Source organism: Polypterus senegalus, chromosome 1 (assembly GCF_016835505.1).
Source record: "Polypterus senegalus isolate Bchr_013 chromosome 1, ASM1683550v1, whole genome shotgun sequence".
NCBI lineage: Eukaryota > Metazoa > Chordata > Cladistia > Polypteriformes > Polypteridae > Polypterus > Polypterus senegalus.
The window spans coordinates 226,571,527-226,590,892 of NC_053154.1; the positions used below are offsets into that span (position 1 = coordinate 226,571,527).

At 38.6% G+C, this 19,366-nt stretch overlaps 1 protein-coding gene across 13 annotated transcripts in view; it reads right to left on the reverse strand.

Annotated features, from left to right (window-relative positions):
* Positions 1-19,366, reverse strand: part of fam53b (family with sequence similarity 53 member B) — a 184,217-nt gene that overhangs the window by 47,238 nt on the left and 117,613 nt on the right. For all 13 annotated transcript variants that reach the window (XM_039769681.1, XM_039769657.1, XM_039769629.1 and 10 more), the window contains one exon: positions 5,000-5,784. In XM_039769681.1, coding sequence (XP_039625615.1) covers positions 5,000-5,784 — 785 coding nt within the window. The remainder of the gene's footprint in view (positions 1-4,999; positions 5,785-19,366) is intronic.

Below are 19,366 nucleotides of genomic sequence, written 5' to 3' on the forward strand. Positions count from 1 at the left end.
ACCTTACCGTTTCACAGTAAAACATCGACCAGGTTCTGAACACGTCAACGCAGACGTATTATCACGACTAAATGAACCTGGTACAGAGAGTCGCTTGATTCACGAGAATGTGAATAAAGCTGAGGGGGAGGGTGTGAGCTGGAGGGCTGATCGCACCCAAGAAGATACAGACGCCCTGGGCAAACCAGAACCCTGAAACACAGACTACCCTCACATTGCTCTTTACTTTCTGACTTGCGCTATAACGCGTAATGCAAACCTCGCGCGATACTCCGCTAACTTAAAAGCTTTTTTGCTTTTATATCTCTCTCTCTGCTCCTAGCGGAACTGTCATCTCTGACTTGTCATGGAGCACGTTTAAGCGCATGTGTTGCAGTGTTTGAATAAAAATCCTTCTTGTTTCTACAACCTCCTGTGTCTCTGTGCAAATCTGTGACCCAAGCGTGACAATATATTTCGACGCTGACTTTATATATTCAAGATTTGACTTTATATATTCCAGCGCTTACATTATATATTTCGAAATATTCCAACGCCGTCTTTACATACTGAGGTTTTGGGAAGCACTGATCAATGTAATCGTGTACCATGAAATCATGCATTGACAGAAGTTCCCCTTTGGTTGGGCACAGTCTCTTCCAGTTGCACGGATGGGTGGGTGGATCTTATATGTCTGTGCAGGTTTGTTGTTGACCCTGCTCTAACGGATATTTTCATATTCTGCACTTAGCTTTAAAGTCTCCAATATCACTGAAATGCAGCCAGATGCTGCTTCTTTTTTGGCTTTCACTCATTTCTTTACTCTTCTTTTTTCTTCACGATGCGCTTGCATTTAAATGTGGCTCCTCGTCTGTCGCAGCGACAGGTACACAGAGCGACAGTGTTGCTCTGTGTACCTGGCCTGTACCAACACTCGCTGTCTTCGGAGCGTCTGCCCCTTTCCTTCTTTCACATAATGGTATGATCCTAGTCCGATGTGGAGCGGCCGAAGTTTCGGCTCTGCTCGACGGACATCGGCTCCTCTCGCTCACTTGAAAGCATCGGCACTTAGAGCCGCTCGCTCGCGAACGACACATCACTATTACTTTCTCACTTGCGCTATAACGCGAAATGCAAACCTCGCGCTATACTCCGCTAACTTAAAAGCCTTGTGCAGCGCCTGTCAGTTGAAAATTGATTGTTTGCTTGCTTTTATCTCTCTCTCTCTCTGCTCCTAGCGGAACTGTCATCTCTGACTTCTCATGGAGCACGTTTAAGCGCATGTGTTGCAGTGTTTGAATAAAAATCCTTCTTGTTTCTACGACCTCCTGTGTCTCTGTGCAAATCATGCATTGACAGAAGTTCCCTTTGCTTGGAATTGAAACTGTGATTAAATGCATTATTTTTTAACGCGTTATGGAGCACATGCATCGAAGCTTCTCAGCTGTGCGTTTGTCAATGTAACCTTTTGTAAGTAGTGCCTGGAGGATTCAGTGTGGAGAAACTCTAGAGACAGCGTGTGTATTAACTTGTGGATTTTTCTGTGAGTATTTGGTGGCAGGCTGACGAAGTTGCTTCGGAAGACGGCGTTAGCCGCGGAGCTCAGCTCAGAGCGAAATGAGGTAAATGGGGAGGTGATGATGACGTGACTCCCCCACTCGCCTTAACTGTCAATCCCACACAAACACAGTCTCTCGGAATTTGCATAAGCACACCCCTTCACCTACAATTTTAACTTAGTTACAAAGTGATCAAACTCGTTTATATCCTCGTCCTCTCATTAAACTTGTATCCCGCATTACCTGTGGGCATGTGAAACGCCAGCGGTAGCCTGTCTATGAACTTAATTTAAAGTTTAGGTTTACACCTTGCTTTCTTTCCGAGGCAGCAGCACTCATGAATATGGTAGTATATGTCACTCGCTCGCTTCTTATTGTTTCGCTGCCTTCTCAATTATATAATGCATGTTTTCTTAAACGCTTTTTGGAGGTCTTCCTGGTTTTCTACGCACTGCGTTGACAGTCAGTTTACGTGATTACGTGGGAGGCGTGATGATGTCACACGAAACTCCGCCCCCCACGTCATTCCAGCTCAACTCCATTACAGTTAATGGAGAAAAATACCTTCCAGTTATGACCATTAGGCGTAGAATTTCGAAATGAAACCTGCCCAACTTTTGTAAGTAAGCTGTAAGGAATGAGCCTGCCAAATTTCAGCCTTCTACCTACACGGGAAGTTGGAGAATTAGTGATGAGTGAGTGAGGGCTTTGCCTTTTATTAGTATATATATATATATATATATATATATATATATATATATATATATATATATATATATATATATATAAGGTAGGTAGATCATTTTGTCCTGGTCATTTTAAAAGTAGCTCGCAAGCCGAAAAAGTGTGGGCACCCCTGCTCTAAATGATTCCGATTTTCTCTCACCACTGTAAACAGATGAACTGAAATACCAGACGCTGACAAATACTATTGATTGAAAAACATTTTCTTAACAGAGACTGAGTAACCATGTCTTGTTAGTCAGTATACTAAAACAAAATGTGTCTGCAGGACCATTCACTTTTATTTATTCAGAAAGTGAACAAGGATTTCTGTGCAAGCCAAGTCTGCAGGGACCTCAACTTGCAGGCAAAATTTTCCTGTGCAGCAAAGTGAGAACATGCTCTCCAAGTAACAGCTTTTAAATTCAAATAGATAACTTGGCCTATTTTAATGCAGTGATAAGGCTGAACATCTGTTTCCTCTGTGTTAATCTCAGGCCACATAAAAGCCGGGTTGCTTTCACAGCCTTCAAAATGTGTAATTAATGAAAAGAACAGAACACTTTTTAAAAAGTTTATCCTGTGATCCTTATTAGAAAGGAACCAAAGATGAAATGATCTCTCCAGACATGGAAATAATTTAAAAAAAATTACATTAACAGTGACAGTCAACTTTCCTCTCCCATTTGAAAACATTATAAAAGAATCAATCAATCAAACAAATCAGTATAATATTATGTTTCAAAAGCAAGTCATCAAGCAAATTTTTTTGTTAAAGAGTGGTAAGGACCATTTAGAATCAGCTTTCCAGTACAGAAGACCCCTGCAATGTCGCGGTTCAGAGTTCGTGGCCTTAGTCATTAGTGGATTTTTCTTTAGAACCTAACTAATAATTGTTAGTGGAAACCGCAAATATCCTCTGCAATTTTTATGGCTTTTTTCGTGGTAATAGTGTACTGTAGAGAGAACAGCTGTAGAGAAAACCACGACTTGGGATGGTGAAAGTAGCCAACAGAATTTGAAACTGCAACTCCCAGTAGTCCCTGCAGTGGCTCTGATTGGTCTTCTGCTGAGGGTGCTGGGGCTGTTGAGGTCAAAGGATATCAGCACAGCTTTTAAAAAGGGGGAAGGTGGCCAAAAGCAAAACAAAAAAAGGTTTTGTAATTTGTGTTTCAAGTTCCTGTTTGTCTGCCTTCTTTTGGATTACCTATACTTATTCATTTTGTCCTGGATCGTTTCGTGTGTCTGGATTGTCTGCCATCTGCCTGTGTACAGGAGGACTATAAGTGGATTCATGGCCATCCTGCAAAGAAAGGAGCACTCCTAAACCCGTCCACCCATCTTCACCATTTCAGGAACTACCGGTAGGACTATCTGTACATTCCCATTCAACGTGCGGATATCTGGACTATCTATTTTCATCATTACATTTCATCCGTTGACGTTTTCATGAACTTTTTCATGATTTACTGTGTGTGTGTTTTGTTGTATTTAATGTGTAATCGCCATAAGGGGAACAGGGGTGGTATCGTTGTTTTCTTATTTCATTTGTTTTCATTAAATTCTTTATTTGCGGTTTGATTACCGGTTTGCTTTGTTTTTGTCTCTGTTTGTTAGTGCGCGCATCGGGTCAAGGCTGGAATTTCAACCATAAAAATAAATAAATCACCGTCTTCTCGATTGAAGCTTCTCACACAATGCAGCCTGAACAGCACCTGTCCTTTTTGGCTGATTGCTTTGTTTCTCTCTCCTCCCCCAGACATTCTCTGCTCCTGTTGGGGGTTGTGGTCCCCTATGATGTTTGCTATTCTTTAATCGATAACTGTCGCACAAGAACAGCACCTGTCCTTTTTGGCTAATTGCTTTGTTTCTCTCTCCTCCCCCAGACATTCTCTGCTCCTGTTGGGGGTTGTGCTCCCCTAGGATGTTTGTCTGTTCTTTAATCAATAACTGCATACTGAGCTCCTTTTACTTCTGAAAGAGACATATTTGTTTGAAGTGTTTAAATAAAGTTCCTGTCTTTACAATCTCCTGTGTTTCTATGCAATTCTGCGACCCAAGCTGCACTAAGACTAGCCTGCAAGCATCAGCGCTTACCTCTGTGTGCCTGCGTGCAGCCAGTTCAAGCGCAGTTGGCTCAGTGATTTACATCCATGGCATCAGTTGCACTTTGTAAATATTGATTCAGTAGTTTTTTTAAATAGTTTTTACAGTTCATTAGCAGTGTGTAAAATGATCAGTGTTGCAGTAATTGTGATGCTCTTTGCATGAAAAAAGTGTGTTCCATTAAAATTTCACTTTTTCTTTGTTAATTGTGACGTTTACTCAAAGTGCAGCAAAAAAGTATTTGCCGTTCAGGGATGCATTAACCCCCAAGTATGTGGCAGATTAATGATTAAAGCCCCAAGATGCCGCTGAAACGAGCTGCACCGTCTAAGGCTTCTGGCAATGAAAACGTGCTTGCATGAATTACAGTACATATAGCGGTAACATCAGTACATTCTAGCACTGCAGGAGACATAGCAGTACAGTATACAGGTTTAACTTTACACTTTTTATTTTTAGGTAATGTATTAAACCGAGTTTGAAATCAAATTAAAGTGTTTTGGGGGCATATTTAGGGTTTAAACTATGAAAATGAAAATTTTTTAACCACATCCAAAATTTGCAGTTTTTCACAATTCGCGGGTGCTCTAGGAACGTAACCCCCATGAATGTTGGGTGTGTACTGTACTTACTTGTGTCATCTTAGCAAGGTCAAGGGATGGTCTCTGCTCCAAGACTTCTTCTGGCCTACGGCGTTTCATTCCAATCTTTTTATCATTGAGTACACAAGGCTGAGAGCGACTCCTAGAGAGCCCTCCCGATCTCACACGGCGCTCCAGTTCTGGAGTGGAGTCTGGAGTACTCCTAGCAGAAGGACTCTGATAATCTGAGGTGGAGATCTGCTCATGAGACAAAGACAGGGATCTCAGAGGCTCTACCTCTTCTCTTTCTGCTCCAGAGCCAGTGATGGTTGATGACTCCTGAAAACCATGAAAAGTCTGGCTCCCAAAGTCTTGTGGGATGCAGACCTGGTCACACACACGAGGAAAAGTGCCAGGGAAAGTGTTGGAGCGTGCAGGTAGGCTAAAGCTGGAACTTCGCTGCATAGTGATGCCTGAGAAGCCATTAGAGCAGCGTTGTACACTACCACCACTATGGCAACGGCGCTTCTCCACAGGAGTCCAGATGCGTGAGCCTATTGGCCGCCATATTGTGCGACAGGAATTCAGTTCTTCAGAGAGGGAAAGTGAACGGCACTGCCGCTTACTAGGCGGTGCAGTTGTCTGGCTCCCCTTAGCATCACTCAAGCTCAGGTCCTGGATTAAGCTGGATAATGAGCATGGACCAGTCTCCCGTGACCATGCTGAACCCTCCTGACAGGTGACTGGCATGGCATCCCACAAAGAATCCAGGCTGGCCCCTGGTGGCTCTGACTGGAAGGGACACCTTCGACTCAGCTCTCCCCATGCCTCACTTTCTGTTAACAGAACAAAAAAACAAAACAATCTTGAGAGAATGGCTTTAAAGCTATCGAGTTCATGAGCAAAAATTAAACCTAACCTCAATTTGGGTTTAATTGCTCATAACACAGTGTTACGTGTTTCCTGTTTCAATATGCAAATCATAAAAATATAGTAAATCTGCAAACATGACATCTGCATGTTGTTTATGGACAATGCAAGTGGCAGGGCATTATTCACCTCTTCAGCTAAAACTATAAACCTTTAAAACAAAGAAGGAAACTTAAAATCATTTTCACAAAGCAATACATACAATGGACACAAGTATTTGAAACAACTGAACAAAAGATGGCAGCCAACATGGTAAGGTAGCAAGAAAAAAAATAATTTGTGTTTGCTTGAGGATTAATTTTTGTCTAGTTAGTAATCACTTGCTGTTTCAAGCCTATTGCTAAAAAAAAAAAAAAAAATCCAGGTCCTAGTAAACAGAAGTAGTGGATCATGAGATGGCCTGTAAATCAAAAAGCAGCAGCTCCATCATGTTTATATTGTACATGTTATCGGATACCAACTTGCTATTTTGATACAAGTCATCAAATCTTACCTTGTGTTCCAATGTATTTACATTATTGTTGTTGCATTCTAAATGATTAAAAGATGTGTGCATCTTGGCATTTCATAGGGTACTCTGCCATGATCAACTAGCCTTGAAAGTGGGTTCAAAAAAAGTTGATCTGCACAGTGGAGTTTAAATATGTATAGCAATACAGCTGGTGCATGTTGTGTTTTGCTTTGAATGTGAAAGCACTCCTAAATCTTGTTCACTTGCAGCAGCACCTGGCATAATGTGAGCATAAAATCTCACTGTGGCCTTCAAAAAAGAATTATACATCATGAGCATTCCTGAATTTTATTAACTGTCCTCAGGTTTTATATCACTGGACGCTGGGACAACACTGTGGAGGTGAAAAAGAGTAGCTCAGACTGCTACTGCTGAAATAATGTACTGCTGTTAATTAGTGCGTACTGCATTACTTTATTGCACATTTTGTGCTGTCTTTTATTCATTTATTGCTGTAATAACACTTATGGATTTAATGCTTTTTTCCATTGTAACTTGGTACATATGGCAACATAATCCTTAAACACTGGAAAAAAACAATAACAATAAAGACAATCTTTGTTGGCAATGTTGGAACATGAATTACCTCACAGTTGTTAAAGCAGACCTTCACATGTGACTTTTTATCAAATTTAACTCAAAAATGTATTCTCTGTTTTCTGATATGATTACTTTCAAAATTGTTTGAAATAATAAGCTTTAAACAGCCATTTCACACTGCCATGTCCTACTGGTCAGAATAAACGACAATATCCTACTCTTTATAGAAATGTCTATAATTACTGCACAAATCATTAAACAATTGGAGTACAGGCAGGTTAAGTGGCTTACTAGGCTAACAAAACAAGTCAGAGGTGAGGACTGAATTGGTAGCCTTGTGGTATTAAAGTCCAAAGCTATAGCCTCTAGGCCAAACTACTCGTCACAATTCCTATGTCAGGATAGTGCAGATTCTGCCAGTACTCTTTTTTCACTCTTATGATGGCAACAAACAAGTACATCTCATGTGTCAGATCACAATGCTATGTAACAGGATGCAGGTAATGAATGACTAGCAAAAATAAAACTGAAAAGTTCCTCTTATTGCATATGTGACTATGATTGATGTAGACGGGAAGACAACCACACACAGCTAACTGCAGATGATACATATATGTCAGAGTATAATCTGAATGTAAAACCATATGTGCACTCCTGTCTACAGTTTCAATCTCTTTTATTAGAAGAATGTCATATGGTAGCAATATCAGAGTAATTCCAGAGAAGAGCTACCAGACAAAGGGTTGTGGATTCCTATGACGAGGCTGAATGAGCCAAAGCAAGTAGAGACTAGGAAGAGAAAAGATGTATTTAAAATGATGTCAGGAATACACAAGGGAGATTCCAGCTGTTAATTTAAAATTAGTTCTTCAGCAAGGTCACAGGATAGAAAATGAAATCTAGACAAGGGCAAATTTCACGTAAAAGTTGCAAAGTACTCTATTTATTCACATTGAGAACTATAAACACATGGAACAGCTTATGGTTGGCTAAAAAAATTTTTTAAAAAATCAAACCCAGAATGCTCAAATCACAACTGGATATTGTTTTTGAAACACTAAGAAAACAGGAAATGGTGAGCTGTGTCAGGCAGAACGGCTAGTAGTCATTTAAACCATTTCTTATATTTCTTGCATGTTTGCTTGCTGCTTATTTTCTGGCTCTGGACACTAACCAAATAAACCAGCTGATCAGTGGCCCACTTGCCAAATTGATATTGCTATCAAAAATCTCAGTCTGAGAACAAAAACAATTTTAGGAGTTGCGTTAAGGTTTCAGGTTTTTCATCAAGTAAAGCTGAATCTCAGAGGAAATACTGGGTAGTTCTTATTAGAGTAGGTAAAATTCTCTTAAGACTCTAAAGATGGTTTGGTATATCATTACTAAATAGTAAAAATGGATACATTGTATCTGTGACCTTATGAAAATTAGAATAGTTGTTGATGGCTTTGAAAAAAAAAATTTGTGCAGCCCAAGACAGATAAAATGACCACTATAGTATATAGTAATTGCTGCAGTTCACAAGAACAATTGAAGAAAACAGTAGGTAACTTGGTAGTAACTAGAGAATTAGGTCTTCACTTACTTCCAGACTTAATCAAACAAATAACAACTACAACACATTATACCCATTGGCATGCTTTAGGCCCAGCATTTAGGAAAACAGAGAAGCCAGCTGAGCTACTGCTTTCAAATCTATATTTGGTTTCATAACAAATGGAGGCAGAGGTCAGGTCAGCAGACAAAAGAACTGAAAATAGCTTCTCCTGCCTAGTGGCAGGGAGCCTACAGACTCAGATCTGCTTTGCTGAGAAACACAGAGGAATGTCTCTAAAACACACATGAGGCAGGATTAAAAAATAGCTCAGTGCTCTCTGGAGTGCTTTTTTCAATTCCTGTGAAAGCACAGCAAAACAGCTACTGCTCCTCTTCTGGTCTTTTTGCCTAATATCTTTGGGAGGATCTACAGTTAATCAATTCACCACCAATCAGCTCCAGGAGAAGTGGGCATCTTTCATAGATGACACCAGTTTGATTTGAAAAATCTAGACTGCATATAGAATGATGACCAGCCACTCTCACTTAAGAGGATTTGTTTCTTACACAGCCACAGCCTTAATTGCCTATCCAAAATTAAAGTTTCAAGGAAACAGAAACTTAATTGAAAAAATTCATTTACCACAAAAAATTATATTAAAGTTAGTGACTACTGCTCTTGCTTCCTAGCTCAAGGAGATGGGGTTAAAAATCTTGGCCTGGTCACAGCATGGACTTTGTGTGTTCTCCCCCTTTTAGGAGTTTTGGTTTCCTCTTACATCCCCAACAGCTACTGGTCAGGTCAACTGTGCAAGACTCTAAAGTGATCCTGCGGAAGAGTGTGGGCAACAAAGTAAATAACTTGGCTTTTGTCTTATGCCCAGTACTTCAAGATACAACCCTCAAATTCAATGAATTAAATCATTAAATAAGCCAGAACACTGATCAATTGACCAGCATTCTTTCAAACAAAAAAAAACAAAACAAAACAAAACAATATTTACTTGAAAAGCAAGTCTCTTTAAATCAGTTGCAGGATGTAAATATTACAAAATAAAGCTGAAAACAAATTAATGTGTTGTTGACAAAATAAACAAGTGGTACTTTCTAAAAATCAGATCTAATGCATTTTTTCCATAATCAATGGAGCCTATATTTGAGAGACCAATTTAAAAAAGGCATATGGCACCACATTTTAAAAAGGCCATATATTGTTGGAATTTACACTGCAAAGTAAGGTATTTTTGCAAGTTTGTAAAAACTACTGTACAATTTAGGAAACAATGGAATTGCTTTAATAATTTAACTTTATTTAGAACTGTACATTACAATTAGCATTTCAAAATGTTATATGCACCACTATTTTTACTTTGTTAGCAATATAAACAAGTTAAGTGATTTAAACCAAGCTACCAAAAATGAAAGAGGAGATTAACTTTTATTTCTCAATCCATTCCACAGCCTATAACCAAGAAGCATCATTCCATTCTTGAATTCAACTCATTTGCTTTCATTTAACTTTTGACACCAACATGCTCATCACAATCAAGACTCTACCCAGGAAGGAATGATTTTATTTTGCAACAGATTCTGCTATGTATTGAAACTTGACATTTTTTGTTGAAACACCCTAGGCAACCTATACTCATGTAAAGCCTTTGCCTGTAAAGAAAATTGTCAGTATTCAATCACATACCTGCATATATGAGCACATAACCATAATGCACTTCAGGATAAGATTTTGCTTTATCTAGTTCACCATTTTAGAGAATTATACTAAAACCTCATATACATTATAAGTACAGTACCTGTATATGCAACACTATTTTATAACCCAACTAGCAAAATACCCGCGCTTCGCAGCAGAGACGTAGTGTATTAAAGAAGTTATGAAAAAAGAAAACATTTTAAAAATAACGTACACATGATTGTCAATGTAATTGTTTTGTCACTGTTATGAGTGTTGCCGTCATCAAGGATTTGATTATCATTTTTTCTTTCAATCAGGTTCGTATCTGGAGGATGTGTTGTGTTAAAGTTACATTTCGTGTTTGTCAACGGTTGTAAAGATAACAGGTTCCATTCATCAAAGTGTTCACTACACAAATCGCTACTCGTGAATCTAAGATGTTTAACAGACATCCATCCATCCATTTACTAACCCGCTGAATCCGAATAGGGTCACGGGGGTCTGCTGGAGCCAATCCCAGCCAACACAGGGCACAAGGCAGGAACAGACATTCCCAGTATTAACTTGTGGATTTGCCTGTGAATATTTAGCGGCAGCGTGTCTATGAACTTGTGGATTTGCCACCAAGTATTTAGCGACAGCATGTCTATTAACTTGTGGATTTTTCTGCGAGTATTTGGCGGCAGTGTCGCACCCAGCTTTCGAGAGTTGAAACATTCATAAACATCAAAGTGTCCACTACTGAAATCGTCACCTGTGAATCTAACATGTTTAAGAGGCATTGGCGGTTCTCCAAAGGTGTAAAATATTTGGTCATTTCGGTACACTTGAAAGCGACAATCGAACAATTCAGCAGCAGCCATCAACTCACATGCAGAAGCATAGGTGTAGGGCTTAAGCATTTCACTCTTATAGTGTTCCTGTGTAGTATAATTATCTCCTGTACCGTCATCAGTCCACACCTTGAACCTGTCCCAGTCATTCAATACATAAGACACAATGGTCCTCCGGATATCAAGAGTGAGCCTGATATGGCCGTGCAATATGTAACACAGAGAATGGAAAAGGCAGGCGCCATCTCCGGGCATGGAAACCACTTAGTAAGTGACAGTTCTTTGATCGATGGTGATCACCTCGATAGACAGGTTAATGGGGGTACGGTTGGAACAATAAAGGAAATGGGTACCTGAACAATGTAAACTAAGTCTAAAATACCTATACAATAACTATAATCGTAATAAACGAACAATAAAACAGCAAAGAAGCCGTGGATTAAATAAAAAGGCTGCAGTTATCAGCAGGGAGACATGAATACCGTGGTGAAGCACGGAAGGGAATGAAGAGACTGGAGCGATGGACGGCCTTATATAGGTAGGCAGCCAACAACGTGGGAGGCGTGGGGATGGGGGACCCAATGCCGCCTCACACGGTGACTGAGCTGCAGGCTATGGACGTATATATGTACGTAAGTAGGATTCTGTTAGCATTGGGAACCCGCGTACCAAATTTCTTGAAGATGGGCCCTTAGGTAACAAAGACTGTTGGAAAGTTCAATATGGCGGCTGACATTGGCGTCATACCACCGAAATAAGTACATACATCCGTTTCGGTTAGCGCAGGGAAGCCACCTACCAAATTTCATGAAGATGGGGCCATAAATAAGATAGTTTAACATGGGGGACGTTGTCGACTGTTATGACCATTACGTGTAGAATTCCAAAATGAAACCTGCTAACTTTTGTAAGTAACCTGTAAGGAATGAGCCTGCCAAATTTCAGCCTTCTACCTACACGGGAAGTTGGAGAATTAGTGATGAGTGAGTGAGTGAGTGAGTGAGTGAGTGAGTGAGTCAGTCAGTGAGGGCTTTGCCTTTTATCAGTATAGATTACAGCATCAAAAACACACTTTGCGAAACAGCTATTTTGCTGGCGTACATTCCTCTATATCATCGTTTCATTTAAACAATTGGTCACATGCAAATTTGTGATAAGATGCCAGATGACTGTTTAATAAGACTAACCAAATCTGTCAAAACACAACATCTGTGTCAAATGGTATACTGCCCTTTTTTGGCATACTATTTATCAAAGTAGTATGTGATCTTAGGCGAAGCCTATAAACACAACCATTGATGCATCACAGACAGCATTTATTTCTATGGTAAGAATACAATATATTCCCTATGGCACCACCATCCTTCTCACAACCTATGAAATAATTGAGATGTCTGACAGCAAAGACTCTTATATGAGGGGGAGAGAGGAGGGAATGAGAAAGACAAGTAGATGAGGTAGAGACTATGGCACTAATTTGAAATGTCGAAATGAAAATAAAGGGTGCACACAAGGATGTAATGATTTTCAGGGCATTGTGGAGGATCAACAGTGTGGTGGTACATGCTAAATTCAGTTACAGTGACAATGGACAACTGGTTGGTGCCTCACTGCATATTCTATGTTACAGTATTCACTCAATCTAAATCTTTAACAAAGGTGCAAAAAACATTTCCTATTAATTTTAATGTGACTTAGTAAGGAAGAATTGCTTCTCATAACACTATCATAAAGTGGTTTGATAAATTTTAAATCAGCTGATAGTGTGAAGTACATGTTTGTTGGAGAATTGAAAAGTACCAAAAAAAAATGAAAAAGGATGTAGAGTGAGACGGCTCCAGTATTCAACATATTATCAGTTGGTAACAATAAACATTTCAGAGTGCGTACTGTCATTGAATTGTTAAATTAAAACTGGGATGCTCTAAACAATTTGCAAACTTATTTAGAAAACTGTTAATATGAATGGTAAAGCTTATGTGAAAAATGTTATTAAAAAAAAGATTATTCAATAGAAGATAAATAAACTGCACTGATTAATTTTGACTACTTTATTCCTTGTCTAACTCAATACATCCTAGATGTCTACAAGGAGAAACATGCAACTTTCCAATGCCAAAATTCAAGTAGATAGATAGATAGATAGATAGATAGATAGATAGATAGATAGATAGATAGATAGATAGATAGATAGATAGATAGATAGATAGATAGATAGATAGATAGATAGATAGATAGATAGATAGATAGATAGATAGATAGATAGATAGATACTTTAAAGTACCTAAGATATGTGACCATTCATACTATCCTTTCAAAAATAATACCCTCATACCATGCCCATCATAAAAAATATTTCTCTCAGGTCTGTTAAATCTTATACTAAGCATTATAGTCAGCAGTGGTACAACCTTAAAAATTATCATTTAAAACAGGGAATAGATTCTTAATAGTTTATAATACAGTGGAACCTTGGTTCACAACCATAATTCATTCCAAAACTCAAACCGAAGTGATTTCCCCCATAGGATTGTATGTAAATACAATTAATCCATTCCAGACTGAACTGTATGCAAATACAATATATATATTTTTTTAAAGATTTTTAAGCACAAATAGTTAATCATACCATAGAATGCACAGCGTAATAGTAAACTAAATGTAAAAACAATGAATAACACTGAGAAAACCTTGAACAACAGAGAAAACTAACATTGCAAGGGTTCGCGCTATAGCCTTACGAACTGCTCACTGTAAACACAGTTTTTTATGAGTTTTAAGAACAGGGAAAAAAAACGAACATTTGAGAAATCTGTAATTTAATAAACCATCAAAAAAGTAACATTGCAACAAATCACACTACAAACCGCTCACTAAAAACACTTTTTTTAACGAGTTTTAAGCACAAGGAAAAAATGAACATTTGAAAAATCCGTAATTTAATAAACCACCAAGAAAAGTAACATTGCAACAAATCACGATTCGAACCGAAAAATGAACATTTGAAAAATCCATAATATAAACAACCTTGCATGAGTCGAGTTCTGGCATGAAGCAAGTGAGGAGGAACTGGGTGGAGAGGAGGTTACAGTTTTGAGGGAGAGTCCGGCTCAGCAAGGGAGGAATGTTCTCCTTCAGGTGTTTTCTCTGGTGTGATTTCTTGGGTCTAGCTGTTTAGCTGGTGGATCAGACTTCACGAAATAGCGGTCTAATGCGACTTGCCTTTTCCTACGCATTAAAATTTTCTGCAAATGTGAGATGCCATTGTCGTTTATCATGTTTATCATTCTGTTCGTAACCACTTTGTCAAGGTGGTTCTTCTCAAAAAAATCCTGGCACTCGTTCCATTTTTCCATGATGGCTTTTATCGCATCACTTTTTATATCCGCCCTTTCCTCTTCTTCGGAGGAGGACTGCTCCTCAGTAAGCAACCTAAGCTGCTCCTGCTGGAGTTTAATGAGTTCCTCTGTCGTCAGCTCCTCTGCAGTTGAAGACTTGTTGCGTGATGTAGCCTTCGTCCTCCACTAATTTTGTGAAATTTATCACAAATTCTTTCGCAGCTTCAGCGTTTGAACTAGCAGCCTCTCTATGCCTTACCACACTATGAATGCCACTTCTCTTGCGAAACTTTTCAAACCATCCTCTACTGGCTTTAAATTCCTCACTTTCGGCACTCGTAGAAGGACAGTTTTGCAGTAAATCACCATGAATCTTCCTGGCTTTCTCACATAACATTGCCTCCCTTACGCTGTCCTCTGCAAGTTGTTTCTCGTTCAGCCACACTAGCAACAGTTTTTCCACCTCTTCCAGCACTTGAGGCCTCTGCCTGGTTAACACTTTAACTCCTTTTGCAACATGACTTGCTTTAATGGCCTCTTTCTGCTTTAGAATAGTCGAAATCGTAGATTTTGACTTCTTGTACTCGGCGGCAAGATCAGTAACACTAACGCCACGCTCATGCTTTTCAATAATTTCTTTCTTTACATCGATTTCAATTTTCTTCAAACCTTTCTTCTCACCACTCTTCACTTGCTTAGAAGCCATGGTTAACTGCAAAAGCACACGAAATACTGTAGAGCACAAAGAGTTCACACCAAAAGCACGCATGTCTAACTGAGAACAATGCACAGGGAGAAGCTGAACACGTGCTTAAATGCAGTAAATCGGCACGTATGATCCGGAAGGGAAACGAAATAGAGCACAAAGAATTCACAGCGAAAGCATGCACGCACGTGCAAGCCTGCATATCTGACTAAGAACAATGCAACACGTGCAGAAATCATCGGCGCGCACAAACTGAAAGGGAAACTAACTGGCTTGTTCGTATACCGAGTCTGTGGTTGTGAACCGAAAAGTTTGGTGAACTTTTTGGTCGTAAACCGAATTGTACGTGTTCCGAGACGTTTGTGAACCGAGGTTCCACTGTAATGTTGGCTTTCTAACTTTTTCTTTTTTATATTCATGCAAGAACTATGATCATTGTTATTTATTTGTCTATGCATGGTTCTGCTGCAGTGATAATTATTGACTTTTTGCGAGAGAGAGGCACACACACTCACACACACACAGGAACGCGCTAGAGAGAGACACACACAGGCGCTCCAGGCTCGGGAAAGAGAGCGAGTGAGCGAGAGAGGAAGGGCTGGACGCATAAGGTAGAAAAGGCTTGTTTTTGTTTTCAGTTCTGTTTACAGCTATCGGTTCATAGCGTGCATTGTGGCAATGTTACTTTTCTTGGTGGTTTATTAAATTATTGACCTTTCAAATGTTCATTTTTTTCCCTGTGCTTAAAACTCATTAAAAAATAAGTGTTTTTAGCAAGCAGTTCCTAGCAATATAGCGCAAACTATTGCAGTGTTAGTTTTCTCTGTTGTTCAAGGTTTTCTGTGTTATTCAATGTTTTTACATTTAGTTTACTATTATACTGTGCATTCTATGGTTTAATTAACTATATTTGTGCTTAAAAACTAAAAAAATATATATTTACATACAGTTTGTACGGTCTGGAATGGATTAATTGTATTTACATACAATCCTAAAGTGGAAATTGCTTTGGTTAACAACCAAATCGGTTTATGACCAGAGTTCTGGAACGAATTATGGTCGTGAACCGAGGTTCCACTGTATGTTCTTGCTGCTTTGAACACTGAAATGATATAGCTGTACCTAAGAACAAAGATGAGACATTGACCTGCATAAACATTACACCATGGGCTGTTTCTGTAGTTTAGTGCCAAATTAATATTTCTTTTAAAATGATTTAAAATTCCATTTTAAAAATGATATTAAAAAAGCCAGTATCCCACATATAGAACTGGTATCTCAGTTACTTTGCAATAAAAACTTTTTCACATAAAATAAATATGCACTACTTTCATTTACTCTGCACTGGTACAACATTTCATTTGCTTCTGCTTTTCATGCATATCTGAAGTTATTTGCATACACAGCCTTCTAAATTAATTGCAATATTTCTGTTTGAAAAACATAACACCACCAAGACAGCTGCTCTTTGGCCATTCACCTACTTAATTTAGGGAGATGAGGGTTAAACTTCTCCTTACAGGGAAAACTTGGGGGTTGGTGGCAAGATTGGCACTACCACCACTGTAAAAAAAACCTCACACTGTTCCAGTGTGGCACTGAGATGTTACCCGCTGAACTCGGGTAACAATCCAGGTGGTTTGTTGTGTGGTGGGTGCAGCAATGCGCTTTTAGCACATGCTCCCAACCTTTCTTCTCTCTCTTCTTCAGCATAAAAATGAAAATTTTATAGCATAAAAAGATGCTAAATAAAGTGCCTTCTTTATTGATGGAAATTACTTGGCTTTTGGCAAATGTACATCATCAGTTTATTAACATTTTAGCAAAACTCTGCTGAAAAGTTATGAAAGTTCTACAGAATGAACTTCGTGTTCGATCTTGTCAAAGTGAGTGAAACTACAGCAGCCCTTTACAAGGCAAGGATATTTGTTCACTTGTATTACCATATTTTCAAAAAATCCACAATTACATGTCAGATCTACAAAAATATAATCAATCATCCAGTATGAAATTATAACAATAACATCAGTTACAAGTGGTGAGGTCCACTCCATTACCTACAAAATATTTAATAAATTTCATATCATAGACAATCCATAACATACAGTAACTAGATACAATATCACCTGAACAACAAGTTGATGAATTCAACAGGGGGAGTGATTGGACTGTGCTAAAAGCAGAGTCACACAGTTACAGTAGCAAAGCTAATATAGGGTCACATGAGTATCATACTGTATATAACCAGGCAGCCTACACCAATGACAGAAACAAAACCCACATTTTGAATGTTGGAATTTCACCACTGGCATTGGCTTAAATGTTGAAAACAGTCATCAGTTTGGTCACAACTGGGAGAACAAGTTTTGATGCTACAGAAAGATTTAGAAAAGTACTAAGCAAAAGAATACAAATTTTCTTCCTAATAACAGACAGACACACAAGCAGACAAATATGAAGTGTAAGTGACATAAGCCTTCAAGCAGGCAGAAGATAAGTGACTTTTTTTAATAAAGTTAACTAATAAAATGGAATGTAGGTTGCATCTTCTTTATTCTTCTTGTGAGATTATTCAAAACCAAAATACTCTATAAGTAACACCATTTTCTGAAATGAAACTGCTAAATAGTTGTAACCTTCCTCAATCTTTCTATTTTAAAATAAAATTTAGTTTAGTGAACCACCTGCATTCATTGGCGCTAAACCATCTGTAAAGTGAGATAAACAAGATCTAGATAGATTTCTTTAGCTCAACAGCTGTCTCTGCTGAGGAATTCGCTCATAGCAACCCTGTCCAATACCCTCACTGAGTTAGATGACGACAGTCGGGCGAAAATTCAGAGCATCAGGTTTACAAGCAGCCTTGCTGCTAAACAAAGAACTTCTTCAGCCAGTGTCTGGTAAGGCTGTCGACCAAAGATAGTTTTCTTGTGCAAAAGTTCACTCTTTCAGAGTCTTGCTGCAGTCAACCCAATGGTGGAAGCAGGCTCGCTCTTTTACTTTTACACTTCATGGTTAAATTAGACATCTTGGTTTGAGTTAAAAAATGTCAGGATATATGGCAGGCGGAAACCTAACATGCTGCCAGAGTCTAGAGTCATGCCTGATGAGTAACAAATGATAGATTTATAAAGTTTCTGCCCACAAAAAGAAAAAGCGTCAGAATTAGATATTGTGATTAAAGTTTACAAATCAAACCCTACACTAACATTGTTAAGGTGTTAAAGAGTAATCCTAGCCATATGGTGTACCTGTCACATTAAGCTTCCAGTGTAACAGCGACCATTCTAATTTGTGGTGGAGTGAAAAACGTTAATGTGCATTTGTATAAGAAAACTGCACACATGGAGTGAGTTAGCCTTAAAAAGAAGCTCTGTGCATGGTTGCCTTCCCATACAGGCCATTGTGGGAAAACATGTGCCATAAAATGATATGAGGCTACACTAGGAACTGTCAATTTGTTCCATTTACGACTGCTAGCCAATAATGCACACCCCTTAAAGTGTCTAGGAAACTGCATGGTCCATACCAGAGTAGGGAATTCTAACTTGTGAGAAATTTGTTCTATAACAATCTGCAAGCTTCCCTTATAAACTGTATCACCTGCTGTTATGATCCCTTTAAAATAATAATACGAAACAAGATTGTAAATATTGAAAAAGAAACCTGTGTTTCACAAATTTGACTAATACTCTACTTATAGCATGTGGTCGACTGTTTATGTCCAGACAAGGTGCAGCACAACTATACTTTAAATAATCATAAAAAAACTTGCAGTAGGTTTAATTTTGTGCTGCCAATATGTGATTTATGGAGAACAGGTAGCATGTAATATGATAAGTAGACAGATGCAGCAGAAAAGTTTATGTGACAGGACAAAAAGTTGGGCGGTTTGTGTAAAGGCAGCATAAAAAAATGTTATGGAAAATGAAAGAGCGACAAAAATAGCACAGTAACATGGAACACTTGTGTAGCCTTGACTAAAAGCTGGAGTTGCAACACTACTGACAAATCAATAATACTACTACTGACAAATAGTGAGATGCTTGGCAAATCGTTGATTAACATTTATGTTTTTGCTGAAATTGTCTTCAAATAAGCAAGGACAAATCAGATACCTCAAAAACTAAGTTACAAAAGCACATATATTCGTTCAAATCTAACGTTTTCTGATAGAACTACAGTCCTGCAACCTTAAATTCAAAACACACTGAGCCAGCTGGAGCGTAGAGAACTTGTTTCGACATTTTATAGATTATCACAAGCTAACCAGTATCTGCCATCTTGAGGTGCATCAGCCCACCAACAAAACAGACTACTTCACCCTAACTTAA